This window comes from Oryx dammah, unplaced genomic scaffold (genome assembly GCF_014754425.2).
Source record: "Oryx dammah isolate SB20612 unplaced genomic scaffold, SCBI_Odam_1.1 HiC_scaffold_16, whole genome shotgun sequence".
Taxonomy (NCBI): domain Eukaryota; kingdom Metazoa; phylum Chordata; class Mammalia; order Artiodactyla; family Bovidae; genus Oryx; species Oryx dammah.
Window position 1 is genome coordinate 47,014,177 of NW_024070200.1, and position 21,763 is coordinate 47,035,939.

The window sequence follows — 21,763 nt, forward strand, 5'->3', positions numbered from 1 at the left end:
CACACACACACACACACACACACTGACATGAGCAGGCTTCCCTGGGGGCTTAGTGGCAAAGAATTTGCCTGCCAATGCAGGAGACATGTACCAATCCCTGGTCCAGGAAGATCCCCTGGAGAAGGAAATGGCATCCCACTCTAGCATTCTTGCCTAGAAAATCCCATGGACAGAGGAGCCTGGTGGGCCACAGTCCACGGGGTCGCAGTGTTGGATACGACTTAGTGACTGAACAACAGCAACCACTGATGTGAGTGATCGCTAACGTTAGGGCATCTCTTGATGCCAATAGGTGTTGGGTTTTGAATATCCATTAGGTGAGACGTGAATGGTGAGAACTGGGAGAGCTCAGAGGTCACATCTTTTAACTTTTGATGCCTCAGCCCCGTCATATTAAAATTTCAGAAATTCACCACGTTTCCACATTGTCGCTATACCTCAGAAAAGCTAACATGCTGACCTACTCCTCAACATTGAAAAGATCGATGTTTGATCGTTGTACTACTATTACACCGCTGTGTTCTATTTTGTTTACAGGTTCTAGATAAGTGGACTTAATGACTTTAAAGGTGGCAGTGTCCTGAGAGAAGTGGTAAATTTCTGCTTCAGAATTAAGTATTTCTGGACAGAGGTTCATTAAAATCTGCTGAAAAGAGAAAGGCCCAGTGCCTTCTCCCTAGTGGTTCTGCCAACTAAGACACTGCCGTCTTTCCTCCCAGAGGCATTCTTGTTTCTTCCTCACCTTTTCCTCTCTGTCCCCTACTGTGGTCCATTCCGACCTGTACTTTGCTGCATACATATGTACTAAGCCGCTTCAGTTGCGTCTAACTCTTTGCAACCCCGTGGACTGTAGCCCATTGGGCTTCTCTGTCCATGGGATTTTTCAGACAAGAATACTGGAGTGGGTTGCCATGCCCTCCTCCAGGGGATCTTCCAGACCCAGGGATCCAACTCACGCCTCCTATGTCTCCTGCATAGCCTAATAGTTAATGTTGAAGAAGCGTCTGGTCTCTCTTCTGAAAGCACCTCTGTTTTATTGCATTGACTAAGATTCAGATTAAGAAAGAAGGTAACTAGAGCTGACCACACTTGTGCACAGGAAGTGAAACTTGTGATCATAGTGCTTCTGGCAGAGAAACATTTCGTTAAGAGTTCATCAGTGTCCATATTTCACTCATGCCAGGTTCTGCCTACATGATAGTTCCTTCTCCATCAAGGCCTCCGTTTCCTCCTGAGCCTTAGATGGTGATGGCTTCTTTTATACAGAATCACCGAAGATCACAGGAGAACAATATGACTTAGAATGTTTTTAGAAGGGATTCTGTGCATATAATTAAATTAACCAAACGGCTCTGTGGTACTCAGCACATACAGTGTAGTGTCCCATCTGGTTTTCCCTGTTTCCATTTCATCTGGAGTGTGTTCTAAGGCAGGCTAGACCCAGTGAAGAATACAGAATCCGTAAAATGGGGCCCCTGACCATCTAAGGAAATTCGCGTTTCTCCACAAACCTAATGTAGCTCTCTTAGGGTTATAAGAAACAGGAACCCTCAGCTTGAAGAAAAAGGAAATGTATTGGCTTATGTTACTAGAAGCCTAGAGGGCTAGATCCAGGGGTCCGTACAATAGCACTGAGACTCAGTATCTGGGGGCGTGCCACCTGTACCTTGACTTCCAGGGAGAGAAACCCAGGCCCACATGGTCCCCGAGCTCACCACCTCAGCTGGGGGCAGTCCTTTCTTCCCCACGAGCCCATCCCTGAACTAGTCACAGGGGTTAAGTGACGTTGAATGGAAATGCTGGGTGTGGGTACATTCTGTGGGACAGGGAGGCCTACACAGAGTGACAGCCAAACCAGGTTTCGGGTGGGGGTGCAGGCAGTTCTTGAAAGTAAAAGAGGTTGGGCACGCAAAAAAGAAAGAAAGAAACCCCCCACATGAATCATGCAAAGATGGTGCTGGTTAGGAGACAGGGGAATGAACTTTTCCAGGGGAAGTTGATAAGCCAAAGTAGGAGGAAGAGCTGTCGGGTATAGAGATAAAGATACAGACTGAAAGCTCAGCAGCTGAACTCCGCACAACTCCAGCCGCTCAGTTCTGCCTCAGCTTCCTCTTCATCTTGAGTTTTCCTTGATTGAAATTTCTACTTCGATGGTAGCACGCTTGGAGCAAATTATGCCTCACAGCCCCTGGATGAAAGTTGGCCCAGGTAAGCAAGTCAGATTTTCAAAGATATGATGGACATGTGCTGTGCTTGGACAGTCTCACTTTATTTTACCCACCTCAGATGTCATTTTAGAAATTTCTAATCTAAAGCACAGACTGTTGTTTTCTCTTATAAAACTTAAATCGCTCCACATAATAATCATAGGCTTCTATGAAAGTCTAAAATTAAAAGTTACTTAAATCAATCTGAGTCTTCATTTTAAAGACCAAATAGAAACGCATTCAGAATACATTGACCAATATAATAGTCTGATTTGGTATTATTATATTTAAATATATAAAGGTGTCATGGTAAGCTACTGAAGGAAATAGAGGTGATAGTAAGCTCCTAAAACTGTAATTTGCATAGTGAATTTGATTTAGGGTCTCTTTGAGTATTTTTATATGTAGAGAATATGTACCCCCAAATTGAGTATTTTTTGGAATAGTACCGAAAGTGACAGAATGTAGAGTTAACTGAAAAGATTCTTAGATCCAGTGGATGCATGATACCATTTTCAGATCACCTGGTCAGATTGAAGAGGCGTTTGAAATGGACATGTTGAAAACTTTTAGCTCCCTGGATTGAAGTCCATTCTCCATCTATTCTTGGGGCAAATACTGACAGCACTTACTGTGGATAATGTAGTCAGGACCTGGGAAAGGCAGGTATGAAGATGGATAACAGCGGGCCCCTACTGCAAGTAGATTTTCAGCAACCCTTAAGAATCTTGGGATCCATGATTGTAGAATAAACACAGTATCTTATTTTAAATCATAAAAGCGTTAGGCAGTCCATGGCTCCTCTGTCCCTGGGGATTCCCCAGGCAAGGATACTGGAGTGGGTAGCCATTCCCTTCTTCAGGGGAATCTTCCTGACCCAGGGATCAAACCTGGGTCTCCCTCATTTCAGGCAGATTCTTTAATTAAATCATAAAAAGATATTTCCAATTTGAGATTGTAAAAAATTTGTATTTAAGAGAAAAATGTCCTATGCTTTCTAGAGCATGAGGATTAGTTAGATTAATGTTTTCAAACATTGGATTACTGTAGCAGTTATGTTCCTCTTTATGGAACTCTGAAGAGGAGTGCAGCATTTCTGTATCAGGGTTTGCCAGGCATCCCCTATGCACACACTCGGGGTATGTGATGAGGGGTAGTTTTTCACACATCTGGAATAAGACCTCACATCCCCAGAGAGGAGTTGGTCATGGATCTGAAATATTTCAAAAGGCATTCAAAAGTGCTTGTTTGTCGTTTAAAAAAAAGACCAAAAACCTCCTTGCATGCCCAGCTGGCTCATTTGCTCGCCCTATTCGCACGCATTTCTGATAGTTTTTATCATAGAAGTCAGAAATCACAGAACCTGGAGAGATCAGCTGTGCAGCTGGGTGAGTAGAAGGGCCAGTTCTCAAACCCAGGCCTGAGGTTTCCCTTGCTCCTTGTGGACTGAACTTCTTTTCTTTTTATGTTATTCTGGTTTTTAAAGGCAGCAGCCTCCTTGGAAGGAAGAGAAGCACCCTGGGTTCAGGCTAACATCTGCACTCAACAGGTACATAGCTTGTTTTCTAGTAGAAATAAACTTTAAAGAAGGCAAATCACCTTGATGGTCCTGCTGCTTTTTAATCTATCATCTGTTTGCCAGAGTACTCTTATATCGATGGGTTGCATTTATACGCAGTGTTAAAAAAAAAAAAAAGCAACCTGAATCTCCCACCATGTAGCAAACGTCTGCTCAGGACAATGTAGCTGTGAGAACATGACATCTGAGTGAATGACAGAGTTTGCCTCCTACTCTGTGTCCTTGAGCAAGTTGCATAGCTTCTCTGTGTCTCACTTTACTCATCTGGAAAAAGGAAGATAACAGTACCTACATCAAGGGATGGTTGCAAGGATTAAATAAGATACATAAGAAACACAAGGAAGCATAAGCATTCAATAACCGTTTTGAACTTCAAGCTTGACCCCAGTGTTTAGGTCATTTTGTTCAATCCTGATCACATTCTACAAGAATGAGTATGACTTTCTGTTCTAAGAAGTTACAAATGACTTGTCCAAGGTCACTTAGCTAATATGTGATGGAACTGGGATTAAAAAAAATTTTTTTAGTGCAAAATTTTAACATACACAAAAGGGAAAAGCGTTACAAGAATTCCGTGTGCCCATCTTTTAGCTTCTATGTCTACCCTATCCCCTGCCCTTCCCACCCTTATCCCACCACCAGCCAGATAGAGTATTTCTCCTGCAAATATCTCTAACACTATAAGGCTGATAGGAACCTTTAAACAACAACAACAACATAACCGCAATGCCATTATTCCACTTAACAAATTTAACAATAATTCCTAATATTATCTAATACCCAGTCTGTATTCACATCTCACCAGTTTTCTCTCTGCATTTGATTGATATTCTTGAGTCTCTTTGAATCTGAACCCAAGGCTCCCAGGTCCCAGAGTCCTTGCTTTTGCTGCTGCTTCATCCTGGTTCTGAACTGCCTGTCCTTTGTGTAAACCCAACCCAGCCACGGTGCACAGTCCAGCCACGGGGCTTAGTGGCTGCAGAAGGCCATCACCCGAAGTAGCCCACAGAGAAGCATTTTAGGCTAATTTGAAGCCTTACACAAGTTCTTTTTTGTCAGTTTGACCCTTGATGGGACAAGTAAATAATATCTCTTGGAGTCAAAGCTGCATGTAAACTGCAACTGTCTGGGAGAATCTCAGAAATTTGCTATAGTTCCACACTCCCCCCAGTTTTTGTCTTACAATTCTGTCACAATCTTAAAAACCACTGAGGCCCTCAAACAGTATTTGTTCATGTGGGTACATTTGTTTGTATTTAGCTATTGATATTGGAAATTAAATTGAGAGATTTATAGAAGATACTTATTAATATACTTAGAAATAGCAGTAATAAACTCATTACTCATAAATAAACTCATTTATGTCAACATAAATCATATTTTTGTAAGCACAGTTATATTTTCTGAAACAAACTAAATCACTGAGAAGAGAGGCGTTGTCCCTTTTATGTATCTCTTGAAGAAAGCTCGATCCTCTGCTTGTGCATTCAATCTGCATTGACATTGCATGTCACAAGGCTCTGGAAAGCTACTGTGCTCATGAGGGCGAGGGTGAAAGGGCAGAGAACATGTTAGGGTTATTCTGAAAATCGTCCCGACCTTGCATTCTCCCTGGAAGGGCTGGAAAGCCACTGCTTTGGTGATCCTTCCTGGGGGAGGAGTTATTCCCAGATGGAGAAGATCTAGCCCAGCTGCAGAGACTATATTGGCCACAGTCATCTTCTGAGTTGTGAGGAAAGATGGAACGTTTCTTAAAGAAAGCCGTGAATCCAGTGTCTTCCTTGTTGAACCATATCGTTATGCCACTAGCTTCAAAGTGTGAGATCTCACAAGTACAAATTGCGGTCTTCTGGGTGTGGGTCATCCTCAGAGGCTGATGTTGTTGTAAGGGACTGCAGGTAGGTCCAAACCCCTCATTTTATGGATGATGGTAAATCTGTTATTCTTGCTTTCTCTCCCATTGGTAATTTTCAGGAAAGAATATTGCATTTTCACTAAGGAAAAAATGGATTTTTCAGCCAGACTCTCTCTCTCCCCCCTCCCTCTTAGGACCAATTCTGACTCTGCTCTTCACACCAGTGCTCTGAGTACCAAGCCCCAGGACCCCTATGGAGGAGGGGGCCAGTCGGCCTGGCCTGCCTCGTATGCGGGTAAGACACGCAGGCCGGATGCCAGCCACTTCTGTACCGTCTTGTTCTGTCCTTGGGGAGCGGGGGGAGAGAAAGCTTACACCGTGTGCCTTTCCTTGGCTCGTCTTCCCCGGGGAGCAATCCCTGGCCGGGGAGGGGTGTGTGTGCTCGTGATGAGGTGAGAGTGGGCCTCCCCTCCCGCCTCTCCCTCTGCAGGCTCTCCTTGGCGTGTCCTTGGCGTGTCCTTGGCGTGTCTCGGCCTCAGACTTCCCGCCCTGCATACTCTCCCATTCTAAGATCCTTGTCGGTTTTATGGGGACTCATAGCAACTTTCTAACTGCTGTCCTTATTTGCAGTCTCCTGTCTTCGCAGGCCAGTCTTATGTCGGGTTGTCTGAAAGCCCTTTTTCCACCCAGGATCTGGACAAACTGAGAAATAAAAGCAGAAGTGGCACAGGGAGGTGGATGCCGCCTTTCCTCCTGATAAGAGGAAGTGGCCTCTCTCTGGGGGGCCATGTCTATTCAGACCAAGCCCCAGAGGGACGCTGACTTCCCCAGGGGCCAGCAGCCCGGGGCCAGAGGAGCGGGAGCTCCCCTGTTGCCCACTTTGCTGCAGGACGTTGTCCCGCCTCCCCAGGGTGACCAGGAGTGGGGGAAAGAGTCATGCCATCTGCTTCCAGAATGACCCAGATCTGATCAGATTCCAGTCACAGTGCCACTCCCCCACCTCTAGGAGAGAATCCAAATCTCCCAGTTTGGAACGATAGGGACCCCAGGATCAGGCGGCCTGTGCCCACCTCACTCCCTTTTCTCCTTACTCACCAACCCTTCCCCCCCAAGTCTGTGAACTGCTTTGGGTTCCAGAACTGCTTCATCCTGCTGCCATCTCGTCCTCTCTTAACTCACTCCTGACTCAGCTGGCCAGCACCCTCAGCTGTGTCCTCATGTCTGCCGAGCCATCCTTACCCTTCCTCCCTTTGCCAGCCCAGAACCCGCCATGTGCTTCCGAAATCCTGGAGCCCCTCCCTGTAGATGGCTATCATGCCACTGACTGCCTCTCCTGTGGGTGTGCTTCTCCTCTTCTGCTCCAAGTAAATTGCTCATTTTTAAAAAAAATTTAACTTTTATTTTAAATAGGAAAGCATTTCTAGTGTGACAGGCATCGAGGTATTTAAAAGGCATCAAAATTTGGTGCGTAGCAACTCTGGATCATAGAGGTTTTTATTCTTGAGGACAGCAGAGCAACCCCCACAAAGGGTCTTGCAGGGGAAGCTCTTGCAAGAACCCCACGTGAAGCAACTATGTGAGGGGCTGCTCTCAGTAGATTTCCTGCAGTCAGCATGTTAATGGTCTTATCTTCCACACAGAGTCAGGCATGGAGAAGCCCTCAGTGATGGGGAGTGAGGAGGAATTACTTGGTGGCTTATGCACACAGAGCACACTCTAGTCACTGACTAAGCTGCACCTGAATCACGTTTGGTTCAGTAAGATGCCGTCCAAGCCTGCCTTTCTGGGGTTTCTTATCTAGCAGGAACAAGGGTCCTGAAATAGCCATTCCATGTGCACACTGACCGTTGTCCACAAACAGAGCTGTGTGTCTGGTCTGAAAACGGGAATAAGTACATCTTTGGCCAAGATAATACTAGCCTTTAGTTTCTTTTACTTTTTAGATAGTTTAAAGCCTGAGTAGTCCCTATTCCTTCGGAGGAATCCATTCTGGGTCTTATTTCCTTGCATACAGTAGGGATGGGGTTTAATCATCCCGGTATGTGTTGTGATAATGCTGTATTTGTTCCCTTGATGCAACTCAGAGATGCTCCATTTACCCAAGCAGTTTGTTAAGTATGAGCTGCTTGAGGAAAGGATGGGGCCATCGAGCTTTGTGTGCACACAGGGGGCTGTGAGAGTAAAGCTGGCAGCTGTGTTGAAGTTGGATGTGGTTCCACCACTCACCACTTAGAGGAAGAGGACCTATGGGAAGCTGGAGTAGTTTAGCTTCCACATCTGTAGTTACAAGTAGTACATAGGAATATATAAGCCCATGGACTTCCCTGGTGGCCCAGCGGTTAAGACTCCACACTTCGAGTGCAGGGGGTATAGGTTCAATCCCTGGTCGGAGAACTAAGATCCCACATGCCCACTGCATGGCATGGTCAAAAAAAGCAAAATGTGTGCTTAGGGCTTGCCCAATGGCTCAGCAATAAAGAATCCATCTGTGATATAGAGATACAGGAGGTGTGGGCTTGATCCCTGGGTCGGGAATATCCCCTGGAGGAGGAAATGGCAACCCACTCCAGTATTCTTGCCTGGAGAATCCCATGGATGGAGGAGCCTGGCAGGCTACATGTCTGCCACATGGCATGGTCAAAAAAAATAAAAACGAGGGGGAGAATATAGAAGCCTAAAAAAGGTGCAGCAAGGTCTTGGTCTCCCTGGATTGGGAGAGAACCAGACTGATAGACTTCAATCTGGAATTCCCAAGAAAGAGCTGCCTTTCTGCCTCTGCCATTCCTGTGTTTGTGTTGCCCTCTGTTTAAAGTGTGTGCTTCTCTAGAAAGGTCTAAAGGCCTAGAGAGAACAAGGAAATCCTAAGTAACAGGACTTTGAGGCCTACATGCAGAGAGGAAGAAAAATAGCTAAAGCAAGTGATTAATCAAGTGAAGTATTTACCCTAAGAGTGATGTTGCCTGCAAGGGAAGGGGTGCGAAGTGTCAGAAGGCATGAGTGAGGACAAATAAGAAAAGCAACAGAGTGTCAGTGTTGATTCTACAACGGAGCCATACGGAAAGCAGAAAGAAAGAAGGAAATCCTGGAGCAGAGCCCCAGGGTCCCTACTTTTCACATCAGCAACTCCAGCCTGCCGTGTTTGTACCCCGGAATCTGACAGCTGTGGAAGGCAGGCCGACCTCCAGCCTGGACGTCTGAACCGTGTCCCTGCTTCAGTTGCCTTGGAAGTACAGCAGAACTCAGAAACACATCCAAATATGGCTGTGTTTACATGGGAAAGCCAGTGTGTTTAAAATATTATTCAAGTCTCCAAGGATAGGAATTATTTCTGGAGAATTCTATCTGTTGGTGGGAGCTATTCTAAATAGTTTCTTGTCTTTCCCCTCTCCCCCTGTCATTCATGAAAGTTTCTCATTTGCTTTCCTTTCAGACTTTTAAAAATATCGACTAGCTTTGCAAAAAGGTATTTCTTATTATAGGAGCTACCAAATAAAGTAAAGATTTTTAAAGTGATGGGAAAAATTATAATTGAAGCTGGGAATTAGACTCCACAAGCAGAAAGCAATAACTGCCTTTTCCCTGGGAATCTTTCCTGAGCATAGTGATGTAGCTTCAATTAATGTTCCCACTATTTTTTTGGTTCTGAGTAGATCGTAAGGGAGCATCTGCTGACAGCTTAACTACATGAGCAGAAAGCTGTGAAACATTCACGAGCAAAAGTTTGTGTCCCAAGAAGACACAGTCATTAGGCTGATACATGGTTAGTAATTCTCATAATGGTTATTCAATTTGCGCGACAAAGGCATCCATGGTGAGGAGTTGATGGAAATGAGAGAAATAGACTTTTATGCAACCAAGCAAGATTTTTATAATTTCTCTCTTCTTGTTTAATTATCCAGAACTTAGCAGCATGTGCAGTTTAATTATCATTTCATACTCACACGCAGGCACACACACACACACACATACCCCCCGAATGGGTAAGCCTGATGGCACTCTGTGACACTTGCCCATTGCCCTGTAGTCTAGGACTGTACCTAACCCACCTCTGCTCATCACTAGCGAGTGGAGGAAGGGGCCAGGGTGGTCCTTGCCCTTTCAAGTAGCAGTCTAGAGCTAAGGGCAGAGCAAGGGATGATGGTTGTCTTAGCACCCAGAGCTGTAGAGGCTGAGTCTCACCAGCCTTAAGAAACACAGCCCTGAGCTCCTTCCCAGGGAAGGAGATCTGCCTTGAACCCCAGTGATCTTACCACAGGTAATACTATACCTTTGACCAGCACCCTGAAGGCTTAAAATGCAAATAACCCTGAAAGAAATGAGCCTGTTGGAGAAGGAAGTGGCACCCCACTCCTGTATATTCTCGCCTGGGAAATCCCAAGGACAGAGGAGCCTGGTGGGCTATATATTCCATGGAGTCGCAAAGAGTCAGACACAACTGAGTGACTAAACAAACGAGAGAGAAGTGGGCCTTGGTTGCACAGACAGGAGGGAGAGGGAGATGGCAAAGGCCTCGGAGATCTAAAGAGGGGGCAGAAGTGTCACGCAGGGGGCAGGAGGGCCCAGAATGGGGAGGTTTCCTGAGAGAGACACTCTGGCTAAGTACTCTGCCCCCTGCCTCCACCTCTGTTCAGCAGATCCAGGCTGTGCTGGGAGGTGTTTTAGATTCGTCAGGTCTGAGGGTGGGGAGAGGGGAGGCGGCCTCAGTTACGTTCAGGAGGTCAGCCCCTGCGGCTCCTAGTCCGCGAGGTTTCTTGGAGCACACATGAGCCTTGGTCGTGGCTGCTTGTCCCCTGCGGGGCTGCTCCGTGTTTCCCCTGCTTCTGGATACCCACTCACAACTCGTTCCCTTTTATTTTTATCCCTTTATTTATAGTTGTATCATCTGATATTTTTCATCCAGTAGTAAAAATCCAGGCTTGGATATGTTGGGAAAAAACCATACAACGTGAGAGCTGTGAGTTAAGTTTTATTTGGGCAAAATGAGGACTGCAGCCGGGAGATGGCATTTCAGATAGCACTGAGAGACTGCTCTGAGGGGGCGACAGAAGGAGCCAGGATGTATAGGAGTTTTGCAACAAAGGGCAGGTAGTCTGAACATCAAAAGATTGTGGTTAATTAAAGAAAACCAGATAACCTGTGTATGGAAAGATGCGCGAGTCTAGGCTCACTGAAATCCTTCCTCTCATGTGCATCTCAGCTGTCCGGGGCCAGCATCCTGTGTTTTCACACCCCAAATTTCCTCAAGGCTCACCACGGGGAGTGGCTATAGTCTGATGGCTGGTAGATGGAGGTATTTTTTCCTTCCTGAGTTCCCTGGTGGCTGCAATCGCTGCTCACTGTGCAGCCTTTGTTTACTGATATGGCAGGAAACATTCCATTTCTCACATATTTTGGTTATATATTAACTTGGTGCTAACACATTGGTTATTGCCACCATCATCCTTCTAGTTACCGAAACTCTGAGCCAGGAGTTAATTGTCTTTAATTACTCTCATTCCCACACCCCTCACACCCATTGAGTAGCCAAGTCCTGTTTGTTCCACGCCTGCTGTGTATCTCAAATATGCTGCCTCTTTTCTGTCCTTCGCTGCCAATAAATACCCCACTTATTTCCTTCTTGCCTGGACTGTTATGGAGGCTTTTCACTTGGTCTTCCTGCCTTCAGACTTTCTCCTTTCAATCTACCTCACATTCCTCTGCAAGAACAGTCTCTCCAAAACAGAGGGGATACACGTATGTGCATAGACTTCCCAGCTGGCTCAGTGGTGAAGAGCCCACCTCCCAGTGCAGGAGCTGCGGGGGGCGTGGGTCCATTCCCCGGGTCGGGGAGCTGCCCTGGAGGAGGAAATGGCATCCCACTCCAGTATCCTCGCCTGGGAAATCCCAGGGACAGGAGATCCTGGTGGGCTACAGTCCGTGGGGTTGCAAAGAATCGGACCCAACGGAGCGACTAACACTTTGTGCCTTTTTACTTCACTCTCTATATTACTTCTTTCTTTTCTTTGTGATTTGGTTAGAGGTTCTCAGACTTTGTAAACTGTTCTTCTTTCAGGACAGAGGCAGTAAAAGATTTTAAAAATGGAGATAATTTTAAAGAAAAGTAGATAGGCACCAACTTTAGACTTCAGTTCAGTTCAGTTTGTCGCTTAGTCGTGTCTGACTCTTTTTGACCCCGTGAATCGCAGCACGCCAGGCCTCCCTGTCCATCACCAACTCCCAGAGTTCACTCAAACTCAAGTCCATCGAGTCAGTGATGCCATCCAGCCATCTCATCCTCTATCATCCCCTTCTCCTCCTGCCCCCAATCCCTCCCAGCATCAGGGTCTTTGCCAATGAGTCAACTCTTCGCATGAGGTAGCCAAAGTACTGGAGTTTCAATTTTAGCATCACTCCTTCCAAAGAATACCCAGGACTGATCTCCTTTAGAATGGACTGGTTGGAAGTTAGCTCTATCTATTTTAAGTTTACTATAAATGCTGATGCCCTCTGAGTGAACATCACTATTCCAAAATTGCCTTGGAATTTTCAAAATTCTATTTGAATCAGAAAGATTTACTAATTCATGAATAAATAAAGGTGAAAGCACCGCATAATAGTGTTTTTTTCTTTCTCACTAGGTTTCTGTGATGGTGAGAATGACGTGCCTGGGGAAGGTAATGAACTGATTTCACCTACCTGTGCTGAGTGGGATGCTGACTGTAGTATACATAACCTCCTCTTAACATCTGATCTAGTTAATACTCAAGTTTTCTTGACTTCCCAAAAATGCTGACAACTGCTGACTTGTTTACTTTTCTGAGAGGCTCTACAAAATTAAGGCCAGCCCTGATCAAGGCCATGAGAAGGGAAATGTGTGGTTAGACTACAAAGGCTCCTTGTCATCTGGGTCCCCATGGTCCCACAGTCATAGGGTTGTACAGGGGAGCAAGTTGTGATCACATGAGAATAGTGAGTAGACACTTAAGCCATTGGTTGTTCCAATATCCATCCTTTCTCAGCCTGTTTAGAAAGTTTTGTGAGCCAGTAATCGGCAGATATAAATAATGTGAGGAAAATGCAAAGTGATTGCAAAATGAAATTGCCAACCTTACAGAAGATACTGAGTTTCATAAAGCTGATTAATGTTGAGGATGTACTAAATGACTCGGGAAGCTATTGACAGATGAAGGCCTGACACAGCTCATTTATTCATTCAGTACCAGGCACTGTTTTCTTTTCCCTAAAATTTTGTAATCTGAAATTTAATTTTCATAATCTGAAAGTGAACAACTAAATTAGGTTTATACACCGCAGGGGTCAGGACTTACAGGGACTGTGATAAATGAGGAGCTTCCTGTGCCAGAAGCAAATCTCTTTCATCATCTTATATACTCCTTTCTGGGAAGGCCATTTCAGGCCAGGAGTAAAATCATGAAAAGTTGAAACAGCAATAAATATCTAATCCACTAGGACAGAAATAAAGAGATGGCTGCAAGGTTGTTTGCATTCCCAGTGAGTTCTTTGAAGAATTACAACCAGTCTTGGATATGAAGTGACAAAAAGCAAGGAACTTCTCCAAGGAAACAATCCCCTTTACAGTGCTGGAGTCCATTCCAGCCATATTCTTGTGACCAGACTGTCATGAGAAGTAGCCTTAAGTCATCTCACGCAGCCCTTGCAACTTTTCCTGTCATCTGATGTTATCTTTCAGGGGCTTCCTGGTGACTCAGATGGTAAAGAATCTACCTGAAATGCAGGAGACTTGGGTTAGATCCCTGGGGCGGGAAGATCCCCTGGAGAAGGAGATTTCCTCATCCCTCTGGGTTCTCAACTCCTCTTTCTGCCCCACACCCAGCCCAGGACCAGGCATCTTCACTGCCGCCTTGTCTTCCATGGAATATTCCTCTTCTCTCTTTGTTACCTTCCTCATTCCCTCTCTCCTGGATTTTTGTGGGTCCCTCCTCATACCTTTTCTTCCATCCTCTCCTCGCCAGGTTTGCAAGGCCCTCCCTGACCTGACCTTGACCTTCCCACCCTTCTCCTTTATATACTCAGTGGCTGTCCATCACCTCCACTCTCAGCCTTCGTTCATATTGCTCTCTCTCTGGGGATGGCCGTTTCCTGTGTCCCTAAAAGGCTGGCCTCAGTGCTGAGCCCTAGAGACTGGGCTCTTCCTGGTCCACCCAGAGCAGCACTGAGCCCTGTGACCTTTGGGGCCTCCCCCAGTCCTCTTTCCAGACATGGGTATCCACATGCCACCCTTTTCCGTGTGTAGGGTATGAAACCCTCAGGGGCCGAATCCACGTCTCCCCCATGCATCCCCCACAGTAACACTCAAAACACCGTCTGTAGCAGACAGTCAATATGTATTAACTCAGCTGTCTTCACAAAGGTCATTTGTTGGGCCAGAGGTGGGGGTTGCAGTGGGGGGCCTTCTAACGCGGCAAATGTGCTTCTTCTCCCCTTCAGTGGTGTCTTTCCCCGGCCCGCTGAGGGAAGAGAACCTGCTGAACGTCCCCAAGCCACTCCCGAAGCAGCTGTGGGAGACCAAGGAGGTGGGTGGACAGGTGTCCTCGTTGTCACTGAATGTTTGCCCTTCAGAGGTCAGTGTCAAATCCCACAGGGGATTTGGGGGAAAAAAGCAGAGCAGAAGTCTGGCGACAAAGATAGAAGAATATACTAGGGGATGATGGTTCAAATAAAACAAGCGTAATTGTATCGATGGATTAGCACAACCATCTCTTAACTTTCTAGTTCCCATGTGAATTCCCTCTTTCAGAAAGACTGGTTGGTCCCTCCTATCTCTTTCATATAGGAAGTGCTGAAACCCAGTTACAAGTCAGAGGCAGATTTTTCTGTTTTGTAGCCAACACCAGCTGCCAGTCACTAGCTTCTGTCCATAATGGCTGGTTCACCAGATAACTCCTTTCTTTAGTGAAACCCATTTGACCTGAGTCACCTGGAAGTCAGAAAGAAGTCCTCTGTTTAACAGTTTCTAAGAGCCTTTGAGTACTTGTCCCTGTCTCCACCGTGGCTCCCTCTCTGTTAACCCACCTGCTGTGGAAGAGAGGAGGGTCCCGTGGTACCCAAGTCAGGCTTTCTTGCATACAGAATCTGCCACCTCTGAAAGAAAACGCGTCGGCCCAGCCCTGAGCCAAAGGAAACCAAATGAACTTTTTGGCCAACCATATATATATATGCTGAAAAATAATAATAAAAGAAGGAATGAACCTATTGACTCCACTCTTCTCCCAGAAACAATCAATGGAGAACTGCAAGTGCATCAGAGCTGAGTGGGGTGAGGGGCACTCCCTGGCGGTTCAGTGCTGTGGTCGTTCGTGTTGTCTGCTGCTTGACCATTGCCGCCTGGGCAGGCGTCCAGCGGGCCAGTTTCTTCCGCCACGTCTACCAAAGTCATCATTAGCATTAGGGTGGGCTGCAAAGGCCTTTTGTAAAAGCCAGGTGTTTTGATATTCAGTCTTCTGGGGGGAAAGAGATGTAAAAGTTCACATACTTAGACACAGGAGAAGCCCACTGTCCTTTTCCACGGGAGGCGCCAGTGGTCTTGGAGGCCTGTGTCAGAAGACAGCTGTGTCTTCTCCACAGAGGGGTCAGAGGCAGCCAGTCTTCTCTGAGCACCAGGGAGGAGGTACTCTCTACAGAAAGCGGTGTTCATCTCTATTAGTTCTTTTTTTTTTCTGCCGTGCTGCATGGCTTGCAGGATCTTAGTTCCCTAACCAGGGATTGAACTCAGGACCAAGGCATTGAAAGCACTGAGTCCTAAGTATTAGACTGCCAGGGAACTCCCCTCATCTCCCTTAGCTGTTACAGATTTGCAGTTCTCCATAAATCACTTCTGTGAGAAGAGATGAGTCAATAGGTTCATTCTTTTTTTTTTTTTAAGCATGTATTAGGTTGACCAAGAAGTTTGTTTGGTTTCCTGTAACATCTTAGGAAAAAAATCTAAACAAACTTTTTGGCCAACCCAGTATGTATTGAGTACCTGTTGCCAGACGTTGAGGTGCAGGGATGGGACAATAAACAAAATGAAAATACTCTCTCGGGACATCCCTGGTGGTCCAGTGGCTGAGACTCCCCGCTCCCAATGCAGGGCACCCTTGACTGTCATCCCTGGTTAGGGAATCAGGTCCCACGTGCCGCAGCTAAGAGTTCGCAAGCTGCAACGAAAAGGTCCCCCATGCCACAGCTAGGATTGAAGAGCCTGTGAGCCATAACTAAGACCCAGCGCTGCCAAATAAATAAAATAAATTTTAAAAAACAAGGAAAAGAAAAGAGAAATCCCCCCCAAGTTAGATTTTAGTTGAAATATTTCTTTTCTTCAGATGTTAATTTCCTGTTTCTTCACTCTAGTTCATGTCTCTTTTTTCTCCTGGTCCTCTGAGGCTCGTTAGAAAATGAATGTTTATTTAAAAGCTCTCTGGGAAGCATATTGGCCTTTTATAAGAAAATAATTCATTTAGAAGAGAATCATCTAGAAGGATCGAATTAAGAAAATTTATTAGTATCATGCCTCCCTTATGCCTGGAAAAGTCTAGTCGAAACTTAAACTGCTTCTTTGTGAGGACGCTGTTTCTATGCCGGCTCTCCACTTGCACTGACTGGAGCCCCAGGATACCTGCAATGACAGTTTTTAAAAACTTGAATTTGGCTTTACGGTGAGTAAGCCCGGCTTCCTATGTCTCTCGCCAGATCCAGTCCCTGTCTGGGCGCCCTCGATCCTGTGATGTGGGAGGTGGCAGGTAAGAGATGTTCTTTCAGTTCTTGTTTCAGGGCCGTCCTAAAGGTTTTACCGAAAGGAATGTCTTGCTGCTTCATCAGAGAACACTGAGAAATTTCACACATTACATATAAGTTGAAAGTCAACTGAATTTTCACAAAAACAACAGCTCTCTTTCGGTATGCGCATATTTCATTTGTTCAAAGTAATTATATGACATAACTGCAGAAGTAAAACTGCCATAAATATGTTTGAGAATGACATCACCGACTCTGGGTAAACAGACAACCCCACTGGAGGAAGCCGGGGCCTGCAGGCGTGGAGGGGGCCCACCAGCCTCGCGCCTTTGGAATCCGTGGGCCCCTGGCGACTTGGTGACCCAGAAGTTACCTAAGAGAGTTTGTACAAATATACCGAATGCCACAAAACCATGAACCTCAAAGGGATAGATTTTGTGTTATGTACATTTTATTTTTACCACGTTTTTTTTAAACTAATGGAAAATGAATGAATAGGAAAGCTTGTGATATTAAAAGGCGTTTCTGTGGAACAGCTAATTAATGTATTTAGAAGTATACAGCTTCACTCCCTGAAAAATGTGAGAGACAGCTTTCACAAAAAAACATGTGCAGTACTAAAAGATTAAAACGTTCCTGAGGAGATGGGACCAAGGAGGGACGTGGAGACAACAGAGCTGAGGAAGCCCGCACACTGACACCCGTGAAGGCGCACTCACTGAGACACGGACGTGGGGAGGGCCCTCTCTCGCGGTCTTCGCAGAGAGGACTGAGCCCTGGGGTGCATGGTGGAGTCCTGAGAGCACGGGGGTGGGGAGGGGCGCCCAGTGATCCTCAAGGCTGCCCCCCAGGGTTGGAACAAAAACCTCGAAACGGCAGCTCTTTCCAAAGCCAAAACCGTGTGGTTTGAAAGCTGGCCTCTTGCATGATCTAGCTGAGTGCAGGTGTGCTTTCTAGATGGTCTGACAGTCTGCAGAGGAACTCAAGCTATAGTACCTCAGGCCGTCCTTCTTTCTCATCTCCCCTGTAAAGCCTTCGCTCTTGTCTAACAGCACTGAGTTCAGGGCCCACCCTCCTGAGCAATGGGAGTGCAGGCATTCTTTTCAGCTAGTTGAATATAAACCCATGCAATGAACAGCCCACTGAGCTGAGATCAGGGTTGACCTCTTGAGAAAGTCAAAATGCCCTCTAGGATGCCCACCTGGTGAGACCATCACGCCTGGGGTATAGGTTGTCCCCACAGCTAGGGCTGAAGATTCTTAAGAATTCATTTTGGCTCAATCCTCAGGCAGATGGGTGATGGAGGCCCCACAGGCCTAAATTACAGAAGGGGCTATATACTTTCAACTCCTCATCCCTGCCTCTGAGAGCTTTGAAACCAGGGTTCCTTAGGTGACAAAACTTGCTTCCCTGCTCTTATACTAGGTGTAGGATTCTGTCCCGTGACTTCTGTTCATCTGGTGTTTATTGACCCCCTACTCCTAGGCACTGGAGCAGAGCAGTGAACGAAACAGAACAGGTCCCTGCTCTCAACGAGCTGAGGCTCCTATGGAGCAAAGTAGGCGAAAACAATCAAGCCAATGAATACACGTCATGTGTTGGTAAACGCAGTGAGGAAAAAGAAAGCCGAGGAAGGAGAAAGGCGACCGCAGGTGTCTGCAGGAGCCTCTCTGATACGATGGACTGTGACCAGAGTCCAGGATGCAGTGCAGGGAAGGGCAGGGGGAAGAGTGGGAGCATGCCTGCAGAGCGTGGAGGCAGGTGCAGCCCGACCCGGAGTCAGGCTGGGCTCAGTGGAGAGTTCTGAACCAGGGAGTACGTCACCTGCCTTGTGGCGGATCCAGGAGGTGGCTCTAGCAGCTGTATTTGGAAAGTTACAGTGTATATTCCTCTCAAGCAGAGGGAAGGGACTTTGAATGTCAGTGACTGCCTGGGTTGTGTTCGTCATGGTTACCTTCTCCTTCCCTGCTCTGTGCTACCAGCTGCTGTTTCTTCCTTCGCCTTTCCTCCCTCGCTCTGAGCACCCGGCCAGAGAGCCTGTTGCCCTCATAGCAAGCAGCTCTGCATTTGCGAGTTTATTTCCTAGTCCTTGGCCCTAACACTGCAACCAGCTGTCTGGAACTCAAGGTATCCTGTTCAGCTTTTCTACAGTCTAAATCATCCTCCTTCCTCACCCCAAAAGGACCCCTTTCCTACTTCCCCTTCTCTCTTCAAGCCTCCACAGTGATCCCAGTCCTACCTCACCAAGAAAAGAGAAGCGGCAGGAATGAACGCCCAGCTCCCCTCCCGCCCCTCACTCCGTGCCTCCCGGCCCCACACGCCATCCTTCCTGGTTTCTGGTCCCAGGGACCCAGCTGGCCGTCTCTTCACACCCGATAGCTTTACCCATGTCCTTGGCCCTTCCGGAAGCCTCTCTCCCGCTTCTGTGTGTTCTACCTTTCCCTGTCTACTAGGTCTTCTCTCTGCATTAATCACACCTAAGGATTCTGCACCGAAAAGTACTATCTGACCTTGCGTTCCCTTCTAGTTCTTCTCACTTCCACACTTCTCAGCCACACTTTCTGAAAGGCTTTCCCCCTCGAGGCTCCCTTACTGCTTGTCTGTTCCTCGGCCCACGGTGGCCTGGCTCCCTCCCACACTGTTCTGACAGAACGTTCCTCGAGAGACATCCCATGACACATCCTCCCGTGTTACCGAAGCTCAGCATCTACAGCAGAAGTCCTTCTCTTACCCACACCACCTACCCTGTCCCCAGTCCACTCATGTGCTTCCCTGTTCTCTGTCCTGGTGGGGGTGGTTCCACCCGTCCCCCTGCCAGAAAATCAGAAGTCACCCTGAGCACTTCCTTAAACACCTCCAGAATTTCTCTATATCTATCCGCCTCCACGCTCTCATTATGTCTTGACTGCTCAGCGGCAGCACAACTCACCTCTTTGCCTCCAGGCCCCGCTTCTTACACCCTCCCCCAAGTCTGGCCTAAAGATGAGTTTGTCTTTCCCACGCTCTCCACCTTCCCCTGGCTTCTTGTCATCAGTTTAAGCCTCATGTACTTTCTGCCTCCTCCTCCAGGCCCATCTCCCATCACATCTCCCCTCCAAACTTGACCTTCCTGTGGCGGCCAAGTTCCTAGTGCCCACAATGTAGTCACATGCCTCTCTGCTTCGCCAGTGCTGGGAACTCTTTCTGCAATGATCTTCCCGTTTGGAGCATCTGAATTCTTGAGCCTTCCAACTCAGCTCTGACATCCTTCAGGAATCTCCCCTCCCCCAACCCACTGGTCATTCCCTCCAGGCCTTGTACCATCAGGCTCCGTCACTGCACAACTGAATCGGATTATACTGCAAGTTATTTTGTTTATGGTTGCTTCCCCTGCTTTGTCCAAGTCTCTTGAGGCCCTAATGCCAGTGCCCTGCACCCGGAAGGTGGTCCGCTGTGTGTGCTGTGCTGAGTCAAGGGTCCTCAGTCACGTTCACCACCTTCCTCCCATCCTGGCTGAGGGCCCCTCCTCCAGCCACTCTCCGCCTCTTCACCCACTCCGTTCTTTTCCTACATCAGACGTGGACCGCACAGTCGCTTCTAACCGGTTCTCCCCACCTCCCTCTCTGCCCCTGTAAGGAGCTCTCCACACCACAACCACAGGGGCCTCTCTAAACTGTGATTCTCCATCTCACACCTGGGCTCCCTGGGCTCCCTGTCTCCTGCCGGCACTGATCCATGCTCTCCAGAACAGCCTGTCATCACGCCCTTGTTTCCTCCCTTGCCCGCTCATCTGCCCCCGCTTCCGCACTGCCCAGCGCCCTGGCTGTGCCATGCTGCCTGCTGTTCCATGAGCACGGGGTCACACGCTTCACCAGGCCCTCTCTCCCCAACCGTCCGCACAACCACGACTCCTGCTTCTGCATTCCTAGTGACACTCGTATCAGTCCTGGACCACCGAGCTTCCTGCCATACTGCAGTCACTTGCCTTATCTGTCTGTCTCCAGCCTGTCAGTGAACGCTAAGAGCAGTGGCCCCCCAGCTCTGGGCTCAGTGGCCCCTCCCCGGGCCCACACTTCAGAGGGCTCCACTCCCGTGGAGTAAGGAGTCCAAGGGGCTAAGGGGATGTGGGGAGCGGCCAGACCTGGGTCTCTGGGCTGGGGAAGACACAGGCTTGGTCTGCCATGCAGGACAGGGCTGGGGAGGTAGAGAGTGGACTGCAGGCTGGGGCTGCCTCTCTGCATGTTCTAGCACAGAGCTCCAAGGAGTGGGAGAATTCTAAACTTGAATCTGGCCTTCCAGGCTATTATAAAGATGGAAACATAGAAGATAATTCATTTAAAGATTTATTGATTCGATTTATAACTTTAAAAAATTTAAACAATTGGCCTGCGGGGCCCCCATCTGTACTCCTGCTCAAACTGCAAATGCTCTGTTCATTCATCATCCTCCCACCAGCACTCAGCCTAGTGCCTGGGCTCAGAGCAGCTGCGCCACCGATCCTGACAAAGGAACGGTCACATCTCTTTCTCACTTGAAAGTTTATGGAAACTGTTAATGGAAAAAGTATGCTTTGGAAGGTATCTGGCTGATACAGGAGATCCTTTTTGGGGGGGAAGGAAAGATAATTTAGAAATGTAACCAGAAGAATTGAATAAATGCAGAGCAGCGTCTCATATCTTATACAGTACTTGACAATTTTCAAAGTACTTTTGCATCAGTGATCTAACCTTCTGTACAGTGAAGTAAACCAGCTATATGTGTATCCCCTCCCTCCTGGACATCCTTGTACAGTGGAGAATAATGCAACATTGTAAAGCAGTTGCACTCCAGCTGAAAAAAAAAATGCTGACAAAGGAAAACAGTAAAAGCACACACACGCAACTAATCTTTCTTAGAAAAGATTCCTGTAACGCGGGCATAGATGACATCCTTAGTCTAGCATTGCAGGTGAGCAGATCACACTCTCAGAACGAGGAAGAGGCAGTCTCCACGAGGACTTGGATCTTTGGTACCCATGGCTTTTATTGAACAAGGAAAGGTATCATACACATCCTATTCCCCAGCAGCCAAATGCATTTTAGAAAGTAATACTTAACCCTTCTTTTTTTCAGCACTTTCCCACACAATGGTCAAAACATGGGCCTCTCCCCCTTCCTGGGAACCCTGAACACTGGGGGCTCATTGCCAGATCTAACCAACCTGCACTACTCGGCGCCGCTGCCAGCCTCCCTGGACACCAGTGACCACCTCTTTGGGAGTATGAGTGTGGGGAACAGCGTGGGCAACCTTCCCGCTGCCATGACTCACCTCGGCATCAGGGGCTCTTCTGGTAAGTGGTCCCCGCTCCATCGGGACCGTGCCTGTGTCCTCTGGTGGCTCAGCCATTGGTGGTCCCTGGCGGGGCGGCAT

At 47.3% G+C, this 21,763-nt stretch overlaps 1 protein-coding gene across 3 annotated transcripts in view; it reads left to right on the plus strand.

The window, feature by feature from the left end:
* The window catches only part of CRTC3 (CREB regulated transcription coactivator 3), a 97,660-nt gene that overhangs the window by 61,133 nt on the left and 14,764 nt on the right, over nucleotides 1–21,763 (plus strand). For all 3 annotated transcript variants that reach the window (XM_040257523.1, XM_040257521.1, XM_040257522.1), the window contains exons 4-10: nucleotides 2,147–2,208; nucleotides 3,694–3,756; nucleotides 5,836–5,936; nucleotides 12,259–12,294; nucleotides 14,090–14,175; nucleotides 16,331–16,380; nucleotides 21,466–21,683. In XM_040257523.1, the coding sequence (XP_040113457.1) occupies nucleotides 2,147–2,208; nucleotides 3,694–3,756; nucleotides 5,836–5,936; nucleotides 12,259–12,294; nucleotides 14,090–14,175; nucleotides 16,331–16,380; nucleotides 21,466–21,683 (616 nt within the window). The remainder of the gene's footprint in view (nucleotides 1–2,146; nucleotides 2,209–3,693; nucleotides 3,757–5,835; nucleotides 5,937–12,258; nucleotides 12,295–14,089; nucleotides 14,176–16,330; nucleotides 16,381–21,465; nucleotides 21,684–21,763) is intronic.